The 12921-nt window shown below is 57.0% G+C and overlaps 5 protein-coding genes across 5 annotated transcripts; 1 reads left to right on the forward strand and 4 right to left on the reverse strand.

Annotated features, from left to right (window-relative positions):
- Window positions 1-257: 257 nt before the first annotated feature.
- On the reverse strand, window positions 258-1693 carry BDY17DRAFT_321433 (short chain dehydrogenase; the record flags this gene model as incomplete). The annotated part of the gene is made up of 9 exons (XM_033736624.1): window positions 258-563; window positions 616-701; window positions 781-787; window positions 837-973; window positions 1053-1136; window positions 1205-1331; window positions 1393-1484; window positions 1546-1596; window positions 1657-1693. The coding sequence occupies 9 exons, from the start codon at window positions 1691-1693 to the stop codon at window positions 258-260; spliced, it is 927 nt and encodes a 308-aa protein (XP_033593226.1).
- A 645-nt stretch (window positions 1694-2338) lies between these two features.
- BDY17DRAFT_241281 (uncharacterized protein) lies at window positions 2339-3685 on the reverse strand (the record flags this gene model as incomplete). Its single annotated transcript, XM_033730373.1, has 1 exon — window positions 2339-3685. A coding segment is annotated over one exon (1347 nt), but the record flags the coding sequence as incomplete, so codon positions are not given.
- A 1001-nt stretch (window positions 3686-4686) lies between these two features.
- BDY17DRAFT_83739 (uncharacterized protein) lies at window positions 4687-6529 on the reverse strand. The gene is made up of 3 exons (XM_033738752.1): window positions 5284-6529; window positions 5036-5233; window positions 4687-4981 (listed from the first exon to the last, which is right to left on the reverse strand). Exons 1-3 carry the CDS (start codon window positions 6291-6293, stop codon window positions 4858-4860), a joined length of 1332 nt encoding a protein of 443 aa, XP_033593228.1. The 5' UTR covers window positions 6294-6529; the 3' UTR covers window positions 4687-4857.
- An 827-nt stretch (window positions 6530-7356) lies between these two features.
- On the forward strand, window positions 7357-9067 carry BDY17DRAFT_246356 (uncharacterized protein; the record flags this gene model as incomplete). The annotated part of the gene is made up of 6 exons (XM_033730721.1): window positions 7357-7529; window positions 7583-7854; window positions 7931-8087; window positions 8147-8553; window positions 8612-8803; window positions 8862-9067. 6 exons carry the CDS (start codon window positions 7357-7359, stop codon window positions 9065-9067), a joined length of 1407 nt encoding a protein of 468 aa, XP_033593229.1.
- Window positions 8921-12803, reverse strand: BDY17DRAFT_83666 (uncharacterized protein). Its single transcript, XM_033738751.1, has 8 exons — window positions 10679-12803; window positions 10465-10631; window positions 10175-10387; window positions 10028-10119; window positions 9755-9962; window positions 9585-9700; window positions 9261-9519; window positions 8921-9203 (listed from the first exon to the last, which is right to left on the reverse strand). Exons 1-8 carry the CDS (start codon window positions 12671-12673, stop codon window positions 9086-9088), a joined length of 3168 nt encoding a protein of 1055 aa, XP_033593230.1. The 5' UTR covers window positions 12674-12803; the 3' UTR covers window positions 8921-9085.
- Between the last annotated feature and the right edge of the window lie 118 nt (window positions 12804-12921).

The raw sequence follows: 12921 nt of genomic DNA on the forward strand, positions 1-12921 counted from the left end.
ACGGGAGTGCATGACGTTGCTCTTGGCGCCCTTCACCGGTCACATGTAGAGCTCGTCCTACCACGGACTCTTGTTTGTTAGTAAGTACTCAAGCATCCTGTGCTCTCGTTATCTTGTGGAGCGGTGTATGAAGAATCATCTAATGACGAAACTTGGTTGGATCGGTGCATGGGTGACGTTGTCCGGCAACTTGTACAAGCTCGCGCAGTCGAACGAGTACATACATCTCTTGTAACACAACGACATCGCGCTTCGTATCACAGCTTGCTAGCCCTCAACTTCGTGCTATCTACCCGCCTGCCCTCGTCATCTTGCTCCGCAACATTGAGGTCGGGTAGCTTTGCTGGCATGATCCTGCGCACCGTTGCACCTTTGACGAGGTCGTACTGCGAGAAGTCCGTCTGTCCTCGTTCCCGCAAAAAGTCTTCGTCTAGGACCGTGCGTCCGCTGACGTCTTTGGTTGGGGCGTCAATGATTGCCAAGATGGCATCGGAAAAGATGGTGGGCTTTCGCAGCTCCGAGCGAGTGACTTCCTCGCCTTGCGTCGCTGCTGAATCAATGGCCTGTGGCACTGGTCAGTCTCTCGAATGCGTAGCAATCGGGCTTTCGACGCACAGCAGCTGGCCACAAGCTGGTGATGGCCATGTCCGTTCGCTCTTCACGTTGAAAATCGACCGCGAGACCTATCGTTAGAGCCGACACTGCCTTGACGTTAGCATGACCCCGACGCTTTCCGCATGCCAATGCTTCTATGCGACATTGCCTTCTCGCGAGACGTACTGCCGAACTGGAAAAGTCAGTATGGCTAGGCGAGCTGTTGCTTGTGGCAGTCTCACCTTTCCCATTGCGTATGCAGTTTTGCCCTTCAAAAATCTGCTATAGATTGGAGGGCTGATCACAACGATCCGCCCTTTCCCTTTGCCACCGTTCTTGTAGAAGTGGGGAAGACAGGCTTGCACAGTGCCGTACAGACCTACGGTGGTGGTGGTGACAAGTTAACATCTCGGACGGAGCGGGCGGTGGCCATTGTAGTGATACAGTTCAGCGCGTACCTTCCGGATTGATGCGCTGCATGAGCTGGAAGCGCTTCATGGGCGTCTTCTCGACGCTCGCCCACCAGATGGCTCCGCTATTGTCTGACATCGGCATTGTGTCAATGAGTGCTTGAGATGGCGAGATCGGTCGCAGCACAGGCACTACTTACAGACCAAGACATCAAGTCGGCCGTATTTGTCGATGGTCTGCTGGACCATGGATTGGACCTCTTCGTAATGCCGCACATCGACCTGCACGGGTAAAGCTTGGCCACCTGCTTCGGTGATCTCGCGGGCCTATCGGAGAGAGAATGAACGTCGTTCTGGGCAGGCGAGGGAAAGGGCATGATGGACTGACCACGGTATTGATTGTCGATTGCTGGCTATTGGGATTCGGAGGAAACGGAGAGCATTTGGAGGCATCTGATGTCGTCTTGCCCGCAATCACCACTGACGGCCGTGGTCAGCGCAGGCAAGCTACTCGGATCTGATGACACAAGTCTAGTCTTACCAGCATAGCCGTTTTTCGCAAGGTCAATGGCGACTTGACGACCAATGCCCCCTGTGCGGTCTCATGTCAAACAAAGGTCGAGGGGTGGGAGGCTTTGGTCCATGGACTCACGACTGGCGCCGACGACGAGTGCAACTTGCTTTCCCATTTGGATGGATGCGTGTTCAGGAAAGGGTATGGGTGGAAGAATGAGACAGCGAGTTCATGCCCTGCCGGCGGCCTGTATCAATACCTCGACCTCCCGGCCGACACCGACACCGACGTGATGATTATTACTGAACCCTGTTCGACCGAGGCCCGGCGAAGGTGCAGATGCGAGCTTCGCGATGAGTAATCCTCACTACACCCATCAAAGCATCACTACACACCTTATGCAGTGTGCGTGTCTGTATGAATGGAAATGATGAATGCATCGTGCCCTTGAAACAACCCGTGTCATTCCATATTATGGTGATGGGGTCCGGAATGTGTAAAGAAGATAATCGTGTCATATGAGTAGCTATTTGAAGCAAGTACTGCCAAACGCAGCCTTGCGGTTTGATTCGTGAAAGCTCTTCTACATTTGTCGTTCAAATCGTCGAAATCGTCCAAGATCTCATCTCTAATCGAGACTCTATTGTACCCCTCCATTGCTGACGATGTCAATGGTCGTTGATCAGAAGCAAAAGACCACGCCATGGTAGTCCATGTGCGTGCCGTGGGTCGGGCTGGGCGCCTTGACGACCGGTCGGTCAAACGGAAAGCCTTGCTCCGCCGACTTGGCCTTGGCCAGGCTGTATGTAGCATTTTGCACCTCTGCAGGCGTAATTGGGTCTTCGCTCTCGCTTCCATGAACGGAAGGCGAGGCTGGCCCGCTGTCTTGCGTTGGCATGGGCGAGGGCAACATGTCCAAAATGGAGCTTTCGCGCTCCGAGTCTGGCTCGGGGGTGAAGCCATGCGACTTGTAGCTGGGAGGTCGAAGTTCCCACGTTTCCAGCAACTCCATGCGCCAGTTGATCTTGACGCGCCTGCCGTGATACATGAGGATGTCACTTGCGCGAGGAGAGTCGGCCAAGAGCACGGGCATGCACCTGCGGATGTAGCGTTGGATCTGCAAGGGCGTGCGGGTGTGCGGTGGCACCCATTTGCCCGTGTCGTCGAAGTTGTCGGGAGAGGTGGCATACATCATGTCGTTGGAGTAGGCAGAGATGGGGCTGGAGGGAGTGACCTGTCTTGACATGGACGGACGAGGCTCACCGTCCGCTTGTGGTAGCGGTGATGGCGAAGGCGTCGGCGCATCCTCTCTGATGGCCGCCAGATCGAGGTCGTCTTCTTCACGAGCGGGCGTCGGTGGTGCCGCTTCGGACGGGGCATTGTCGGGAGTGATTGGAGTATCGGGTTGGCCATCGTCCCTTGACTGCTCGGCAAAGGCAGGATACATGTCTCTGAGGATGCGTTCCTGTTGGGCAAGGAGCTGGGGGTCGTTGAGGTCACTGATGGGAGCTGCCGGCTGTCGTCGCCGGCGGCGCGGCACGGTGCATTGCTTGGGAATGCTTCTCTCGTCGATGGGGAGCGCAATGTCAATGGCAGCGCTCATGGCTTGAACCAAAGAATGAATCTGGGCTTCTGAAGAGGACGCTAGCACCAGCTGATCGGTCTCGGCGCGCACGCGGAGGACATGCTGGCGGACGGGCTGAAACAGATCTGGATCTCTCTGCCACGCCCTTTGGCGAGCGGCGGACGGGATGAGATGGGCTAGTCGGGTCTGGGGACGAAGTACGACGTGTTCCGTGTCGGTGGCCAGGCCCAGCTCGGCGTGCTGGAGGGTGTAGGTTCGCAGCAGTCTCCCGGGACCGGCGTCTTTGGGTCGATGAAGGGCGAGCAGGGTGCCGCGCACGACGACGACGACCTCCTTCCATTCCGAGTCGGAGGCCATTTGCAAGGGATTTCGCGATTCGACGTGGAGCAGCACTTTGGCCTCGGCGGACACGGTGCAGCTGTACTTTGGCAGCGGCTCTCCGCCGATGCTGCGGGGTGGCGGTGGGGGATGTCGGATGGCACTTGGATAAGACGGCGGGTCGTCGGTCGCAATGGAGCAGGTGGGCTGAAAGGCAGCATGATAGCTCGTTGTCCGGCGGGTTGTCCTGGACGTTCGCGTCTCCGGATGCGCCGGAGAGGATTCCGCGGGGGAATGCGAGGCGCTGCTGTCCCTCCGCCGCGCGAGGGATTCGGCGCCGAGCACGCCGAGGGCGAAGGGGGTCATGGACATGTTGGTGGATGCGAGGGAATACTTCTGGGGACAGTGATGGCAACAATGGTGGATGCTGCGGCGGACGTGGACGGTGGAAGGCGAGGTGGTCAGGGCGGGGCAATAGACATGATGGTGGTGGATGACGACGATGCGCGGCACGCCTCCGCGACTCCGAAACGGCGGCTGCTGTGTTTCCTGTCGCGGGGAAAGTGCGATGTGTGGTCGATCGCTGCAAGAGGGAGCGGCGCAGGGACCAGGATCTACACGGAGTACCTGTACCTCTGGCGGATGGCGGCCGGGGTGGTGCAGATGGGCAGGTTGCGGAGCGTGTTGCACACTGCGGGCCGGAGCGTTTGCTCGGACAACGGCGGACAGAACGACAGCAAGAAGAAGGTGGTGAAGGAGGAAGAAGAGAGGGAAGAAGAGGGTGAGTGGGAGAATATGGATGGTGTGGGTTGGTACGAACGCCTCCCGCGACGGGACAGGGCATGCAGCTGGGCCAGACCAGACCCTGGGCGTCGTGTGCTGCTCATCCCACCGCCATGCACGTCCCAAGCCCCTCTCAGCCTGGGCCGCGCCCCCCACGAATCCACACGAAACGCTCGGGCCACTCTGCCAATCGCGAAAGGCCCAGAACGTCCGCGCTTGGCGCCGCCACTTCCCACTTGGGCCTTTGCCTGCCCTCCACGCCAGCTGAGGTCGAGATGAAGCCAGTGACTGTAGCTGTCTGCATTGCCTCATGTTCCCATTGAAACATGCGAATCTCAGTATACCTTTTGACTGCACGCTCTATCCGCCCTTCTCGGACGAGACACTGCGGCTGATTCACTGTTCGTCAGCCGCTCGCCACATGTAATCACAGCCTCGACGATCCGTAAGACGGGTGCACCTCCACGCGCACGCACATCCGCGTATGTCCATGCCCGGCTGTCCTCGATAGTGTGACTTGATTCATCATAATCCCGCCTTTGCTTTCCTTGCCTTGCCTAACAAACCACGAACATGGAGGCCGCTGCCCGCGCCTATCCGCGGCTGACCAAGCCTTCCCCATGCACTGCACTGCTCTGCTGACGTTGAAGATCTCAAGCAGATGTCCCTGTATTTCGCCGCCGTCTCGCCTTACCGCTGCCCTCGCTTCGTTTCGCAAGCACTTCCCACAGCTCCGGATCGTCGCGGTCCTTGTCCACGTGATGCACGCGCACGTGTCTGTCACCGTCATCCGTCAGCATCCTCCACGTCTGACCTCGCCACACCACTCACCTCTGCAAATTGTCCGGCCGAGGGTACTTGTGCTCTCGATCCGGGCAGAACGGGCACACATACCCGGGGCTCTTGTGCACGAGCTGATGTCGAATCATCTCATTCTTCCGCTTGAACCCTTTGCCTCCCTCCCCGCGTGTACACCCCTCATATGGACAGAAATGGTTGCGAGTAGAGCTGTGCACGTTTCGGTGAGAGCTGCCGTTTTCGTCGTTAGCCACGTCGGATCATCACCATTTGGTACATACCTGAGCAAGTATTGCGTTTGAAACGGGGGCGCGTTGCAGTCTGGATAGTCACACTTGAAGCCTGGTGTACTCCCCATACCTGGCGGTGGAGGGAGGACGGCTCGAGGCGGGCCATCCGACGCCTGCGCCACCGCCGGCGGTGTGGTCCGAGCGGTGCTATACCCATCCGTCGTGGACGCGCTTGCATGCCCCAAGCTCTCCCCCGACGAGGAGTGCGAGGGCTGCAGGTGTGGGTGTGGCGGCGCTCCACCATCGCTTGGTATCAGTGGCCTCCGATGCGCGAAATAGGCCGAAGGAGGGTGCTGTGGTGGGGATCCATAGAAGGGCTGGTCTAGCGGGGCTCGTGGGGGGGATCGTGCGCCATGCGCGTACGGCAGGGCGGGCGGTGTATGCTGTGCAGCAGGGTAGGCATGGTGCGTGGCCAAGGGCGATTGAGACGTAGCCGATCCCACCGAATGGCTGTGGTGATGCGCGTAAGCTTGGCCGCGAGGGTCTTGCTGCGCAGCGACCTCAGCAAATACGTTCAATGGGTCATGCATCTGGCCGGTGATCTGGTGCAGCGGCGGCAATTTCGCGCCTTGCGGGGATCCGCTCGTGCCCTCGATCGGTGACATGGCGTGCATCGCCGGTAGAGTGCCCGTCGCACCCTCTGCCACGGGAATCACATGTTTGGAAAGGTTGGGAGAGGTGGTGATGGTGTCGATTTGGAGAGGGGCAGGTTCGTAGGGCGGTTGCGTTTGGGTCTTCAGAGGCGCGGACGTGCCAGACTGCTCTCGCCGCTCGGAGTGAGCTTTGAGAACGTCGGAATGTAATGGTGGGTGGACCGTGTCTGTATGGTCCGAAGGAGGAGCATTCCTGTACTCGCCACTGATGGCGGCGTGTTCCAACACGGCGTTCGCCTGATTCTTGAGCGCCAGAGCATCGACGCCGGCCACGTTACTCTCATGCACGCTGGTCTGCTCCACTCTGTTGGGGTCGAGCGGCTCCGATTCCGTCAATGGGTCTGTCATAATGTACAATGAGCCCTGGATGGGGTTGTCTGCGCATGCAAACAAACGCGAAGCAGGCAGATGGCGACGGGCCCAATTCCCAGGCCACAGGACTGGGCGCGAGGGAACAGCTGACGGCTAGCGTCTATGTACTGAAGTTCGGCTTGGAAGAAGCGGCCAAGACGGCGTAGAGAGCAGAGTAGTTCCGGTAGCACGGGTCAGATTGCTGCAGGCGAGGTCGCTGGTTGATGCGGCCGCTGGTCCTGCTCCAATTGGTCAGTGAACGGATGTCAGAGGAAGCGCGCGGGGATCAAGGCCATGTCAAAGCAAAGATGCGGCACGGGCAGGCAAAAAGTGAAGAATCATCCGGAGCGGGCCCCGGGTGAAAAGCAAAGGGAGATGGTGGAAGACAGGATAGTACGCACCTCGGACATGTTTTGAGCCGCAATGTAGTCCCGATGCGGCTGACGAGGTGCAAGAGTCGGGCACGCGCGTGTGAAGGCCGGGGTATGGGATTGTAAAGAGATCAAGGGGGCCTGAGAGTGCATGTGTGGAAGGGAAGTGGAGGGCGGGTGAGGCTGATGTCAGTGGTGGGGAAAAAGTCTGGAACTCAAGGATCTTCGGGGCGTGAGGCTCGGTCGATCAGTCTTGCATGCGCGCTGCGCCCGGCGATCCGAAACGCGGCTCAACAGCTGGTGGTAGGCATCGTCCAGATGTCGTTGAGCACTCTACCCGAGATATCCCGCAAAAAAGCGACGCGATTGAGGGCGAAAAGTGCCTCAACCTCGCCCGTCGTCACGTTCAACCCCAGACCCCGCAAATGTTGCCTCAGGTTGCGACGGATTACCTAACTCACCCTGCTTGCCCAATTAGGCAGTTGGAGCAGGCTCGCCGGTCACGTCCAGTACATCATCACGGTGTTGGTGCATCACATCACGGAGCTTACATGAAAACACTCCTCCGCGCCAACAGAGTCTTCTGTTTCCAATCCGCGCAAAAGCTTGGTCGAGGTCCTTTGCCAGCACTCTACGCCTTTCCCCATCCATCCCCGCAGCTCGTATTATCGTGGCATCATTTCCGCGAGATGAGCACCAAAAGAAAAGGCCCCCCTTCCAAAGCGACAAATGCTGTGAAAAGGCAGAGAGTCGATGTCCCCGATTACCACCTCACTCCTTCAGTTCATGAGCAAGATGGCTCAGTCCAATGGCCCGCTCCCAAGGCGCAGATTGAGACGGCCAGGAACATCATTCTTTCTTGGTATCTTTCTTCCCCCAACCCGGAACGAACATCATTTGTCTGACCATCTCTAGTGCCGACGCTGGAGAGAGCACGCTGATCGTTCCCGACAAAGATGCCGATGGCCTGTCCTCTGGCGCAATCCTCCGTCATACTCTCATTCTCCTCGGTCTCCCGACGGACAAGATCCACGTGCATCTCCTCTCCAAGGGCAATACTGTCCACACGGAAGAGGAGAGGGCAGCCATGGCTTTGCACCGCCCGCGTTATATCTTCGTCCTCGATCAGGGCAGTCGATCCGGCCCCCCGGTTGTAGACCAAGAGCACGTCGCTCTCATTATAGATCGTAATTCTCAGCCTACCTTTCCGTCACGACTTCCACGCCGCCTGATTCCCAATGCTGACCCACCATCCCGCTGTAGATCACCATGCCACCGACACCAGCTTTCCCAAAGATGCCCTCCATGTCACCGCCTGCGACTCGCCGCCCGTTGCCACATCGTCACTGCTCACATACCTGATCTGTCAGCCACTGCATCCAAAAGTCGAGGAAACGTGTGACTGGCTGGGCGTGGTCGGGTAGGTTGATTCGTCACGCTCGTTCGCACCACACGTATACAAGCTAACGACCGCTTTAGCACGCACGCCGACCTAGGCACAACGATCAAATGGGAACTTCCATTCCCAAATATGCAGCAGTGCTTCAAAACCTACTCCAAGAAAGTGCTGAACGATGTCGTCGCTCTTATCAATGCCCCAAGACGCACGGCTCAACGCGATGTCCGCTCGGCTTGGGATGCGCTCTGCGATACTTCTGACCCTCGCACAATCCTCAGAAATCCACGTCTGCTCCAGGCGAGGGAAGAGGTAGCCGCGGAAGTGGAGCGCTGCACTCATGCCGCTCCCAAGTTCTCTCCAGACGGCCGCATCGCCGTTTTCCGCATCAAAAGCGAGGCCCAGGTTCACCCCATCATTGCAACTCGTTGGGCTGGCCACTTGACCAGCAAGAATCTCGAGATGGTTTGTGTTGCGAATGAAGGCTACCGTTAGTCCTCCCCTCCAACGTATTGCTCGCGGATGTGGCGTCCTGATCCCTTGAACAGTTCCCGGAAAAGTCAATTTCTCGTGTCGGATACCACGATGTGCGAGAAGCAAGGACCCGCCGGTGGATATCATTGCGATGTTGAAAGAATACGCCAGTTTGCCCGGTCCAACGGGCGAGGAGGCAAACGTCGAGAGCGGCGACATTGACAGACCGCCTCTGATAGAGCGGCTCGGGGAAGACTTTGCACGCGGTACGTCAATGCGCAAACCTCGCGTGATACGAATCTGACTGGCGGATCTGCTCCATAGGGCACGTACAAGCGTCGGGCGGGATAGTCGATGCAGCAGAGTTCGAGGAACTGATGTGCAACATGCAGATCGGTGTCAAACCACCCAAGAAAGACACTGAGAGTAGCCCGAACAAAAAGACGAGGGTGGGGGCGATTGACTCGGGACAGAAGAACAATCTGATGAATTATTTCGGCAAGACCGCAACAGCGTCCAATTTTACATAGCCAGGCAGATTCATCAACTCAGTGCACCTTTCCCTTGTCGTCACTTGACTCTGACGAGGAGGCGATCGACTGAATGGAGCTGTTGTTGAGCGCATGGAACGTAAAGTCAATCTCGCCCACGAGATCTTGCGTGAGTCTGCAAACAAGCGTCAGCGATCGTAACCCATCCAGTCTGGTGGGCGGAAATACTCACGACACCAATTTTGCGAGGTCGTTGTTTATGCGCTGCGACACAATCTGCAGCACGGCGAAAGCACTATATTCCGGCTCCACGAGGTGTCGAATGCTGAGGATGTCCTTGTCCACTGACTCTATCAGCTTGACAAACTGAAAGGGCTCCGGGATGTCGAGGTAGGGCGGGAGTGGCTGCGCGTTGGCCAGGCTGGAGGACATGAGGGAGAGGAGGGAGGTGATTTTGTTGGAGTTGACCGTGAGTTTGGAAAGGAGCTGGCCTGCGTGACAGAGGCTCGTTAGTGGGAGATTGTCGTGAGGAGCGAGAATAAGGGTGGAAGCGTACGGAAGTCGGAGGACCATTCGGTCAGTGTCCCGTCTTTTGCTCGCGGCTGAAAGGTCGTCGAAGTGTATGCCGCCAGCGACATCCATATGGCGAGTCGTTGAAGGCAAGCTATTAATCTATAAAAGTTTAGCCAGGCCCGAGATCACGCTCCCATGAGGGTTGATGCTTACTCTTCGTAGGTGTGGCGAGGAAAGCGTCCACCTAGTTGTACCTGGAATTTTGAAAAGGCCGTGTTCATCCTCAGTCTCGTGAGCAGCGAGAGAAGCTGACCAAAGACCCTTGCTCGCGCCTTGTCAAGATTGTATGCATGAGTGCCCTTGATATTGATATCGCCTCCGGTATTCATAACCCGAGCTGATACGCTCTCGTGCACGATAGCTATGCGGAGAAGTGACTCAGCGACGGCAGGGAGTGTGTTAGATGCAGGGGGCAGGGCAACTCACTGTAGAAATGACACATGAGATATGTAGCACTGGCAACGTCCTTTCGGATGATCGTGCTCTCGGAGACTGGGAAGGGGAAAATGGTCCAAATGCTGTTCACAGATGCTTGTCAGCGGCGAGCAGTCCACGATAGCGCCACGGACTTACAAAGCAACGAAGAGGCCTGCTATGACAGTCGCTAGCCGATACGGCGCCAGTACGTAGGCTGGGTAGGCCGGCTGGCCGTTCGATTCTGCAGCCTTGACACCAACTGCTTGCACTTGAAGCTCGTAGCCAACGATGATTATGACGGTGACGAGAGCGAGAATTCCCGCAATGGCAAACGGCTGATGCTTCACCACGATGTACATTGAAAGGAATCTGCGAATCTCCGCGTCAGCTTCGTCACGCAGGTGGATGGTTATTCATCATGGCTGCAAAACGTCAATGGGACTTACATCCACACCCACAGAAAAACAATCACCCCAGCAGGTTTGCCATCGACAATGTAATATACAATATAGGCGCCGATTGTAGCGATGACTGTGCCGACCACTCGAAGGCCAAACTGCATAATACTTTGACCAGCAGTACGGGTCATGCTGATGGCTACCATGATGAGGGACTGGGAAGAATCAGCTAGGTCATGTTCAACCAGAGCACTGCACTTACCCAAAGAAATCTCTGTCGTAGGAAGAAAAACTGTGAACCACTGACGTAACAGATAACGCCGACGCTCATGGTAGCAGCGGCGACACGCGCACCGTGGAGTGACTCTTCGCTCCCTAGGAAGCGAGGGACAACCCGAAGAGCGTCCCCCACTTTCTCCCTCGCATTACGAGGAGGCAGATGCTCCGGATCCTTCTTGCGGTCGAAGTCTTGGCCCAAGAAAGGCGCCTGGGCCCCGGATACATCCCAGTCGGCGATATAGGAGTCTTCATGACTGAGATCCTCCCGGCCAAACGTCGCCTTGAACCATTTGTACAATGTCTTTGATCCGGGGAAGATGACCCGCTTTCTCTTGAAGATGCCGTCTTGCCTTCTCTTGTCCAAATAGAGCATCAGATCCAGCACGCTGGTGCTCACGCGCCAAAGCAGGTATTCCAGATACAGCGTGAAAAACAGTTGCCGCTGATATGTCACACGCATGCTCTCATCCCTGAGTAAATCATCTGGAGGTTGCCAGCTCGTTGGGCCGTGGAAGAAATCATCCGGTAGATCGACGCCGTGCTCATGACACCAATCTCTCAGCGTCTTCTCCTTTGAAGCGTAAAACTCGTCAATCTTCGTTTTGAATGCTTCTGTGAAGGCCGATGTACCCGGACGTGGGCTGGAGTCGGCAGCATTTTCCTCATCAGGTTGTTTTTCTTTCTTCGGCGGCTTGACTAGCTCCAAAGTCACCATGATATGCTGGATGGCCTGTTCGATGTTCGCCACCTGCGTCGAGAAAGGGGCTTGTAGCTCTCTGACGAGAAAGTGTAGATTGTCGAGCTGTTGATGCCTCGCCAGTTTCTCCTCATCCGTTCCATCCTCTCGCGCCCACCCACGTTCTTCGGCTTGTTGGTCGAGAATGCTGACCATCGACCCAAGTCCCAAGATAGGAAGGAAGATTTGTTTCAAGAGCCTCCAGATCTCGGTGAGATCATGCGACTCCAATTTCCCCAAGGCAAATTCACGCTTGGCTGGGACAATGTCGCCCTCGATCTTGGTGTGCAGCTCCACCAGTTTCCTTCGGACTTCCAGGTATTTGAGCGCGGCAGGTGTTTCCAACGCCGTGTGGCTTTTGGGCGGTTTGGCGTGCTTTCCTTGCTTTGCTGCAGCATGTTCATCTGCTCGCTCATGCTCCTCCCGCAGTTTCCGCGGGTCGACGTCTGCGATCGATGCCATATATCCGAGTTGAGCCTTCAGAGAGCCGTTGAGGAGCATGAAGTACCCGGTCCACTCCTTCATGACGACCGTGCGCGAGCTCAATGGAAACACGACAAAGTGTACGGCAGTGGCCAAGCCCATGCCGGTGAGAAAGGTTTGCAGTAACGACTTCACGAAGGCGGTTGCAACGGCGATACTCGGAAACGTGACTCCATATGTCAGCAGGACGATGGTGAAGATGGAATAGATGATGACGGCGAACTGAAGCTGCGGCCGCGATGCCCGGGCCGCATTGATGACATATGTCTGGAAAATCAGCCATATGGCACACACGGTGCTCGCAGTGGCATTGTAGGTCGGGATGGTCGAACGAGGGCCGGGAGGCGTGCTTTCAGTGCGCGCCTTGACGACACAGAACAACGCGAGCAGATTGACGGCGGATGCCAAGCAGATGGCGACGACGTTGATGGCGAGATTCTGCAGGAACTTGCCCCGGGGCATGATGCATAACGCCAGGACGCTGGTGATGGCGACGAGATAGCCGGTGTTGCCGTAGACCTGTTGGACACCTCTCGCTTGATAGATGGCGATGCCGATGGTCGGGGGAAGTGAGCCTTTGAACATCAGCAGCAGAGTCACCGGATCCAGGCCGAGGGCGGTCCATATCCGCTTGGGTCGAGACGGCGGCTTCTCTTCAGTCTTTGGCGCGTTGGTTGGGGTCTGGTCGCTGTCCGAGCGAGCTGCCGCAGCATGGGAGTCGGAGGGAGAGAGCGCGCCGGCCTCGGTCCTGTGTGCCATCTTTCACGACCAAGTTCACGAGAGTGTCGGGAGTGAGAGAGCCGTCGACGGTGCCGGGAAGTTAACGGTCAGATTCGTCCATGTTCAAGCTGACAACAAAACACTCAGCTCGGGTCCTGCAGCCTTTTGGTGTGGTCGAGCGCGTTGATTAGTGTTTGGAGGCGGCCCCACTCCGGACGTTTCCGGCAGTGTCAATGGGGCGTTCTTAATAAGCCGCGCGGGAGTATCATGTCTCCCTACACGACAAC

Source organism: Neohortaea acidophila (genome assembly GCF_010093505.1).
Source record: "Neohortaea acidophila strain CBS 113389 unplaced genomic scaffold BDY17scaffold_2, whole genome shotgun sequence".
Lineage (NCBI taxonomy): Eukaryota > Fungi > Ascomycota > Dothideomycetes > Mycosphaerellales > Teratosphaeriaceae > Neohortaea > Neohortaea acidophila.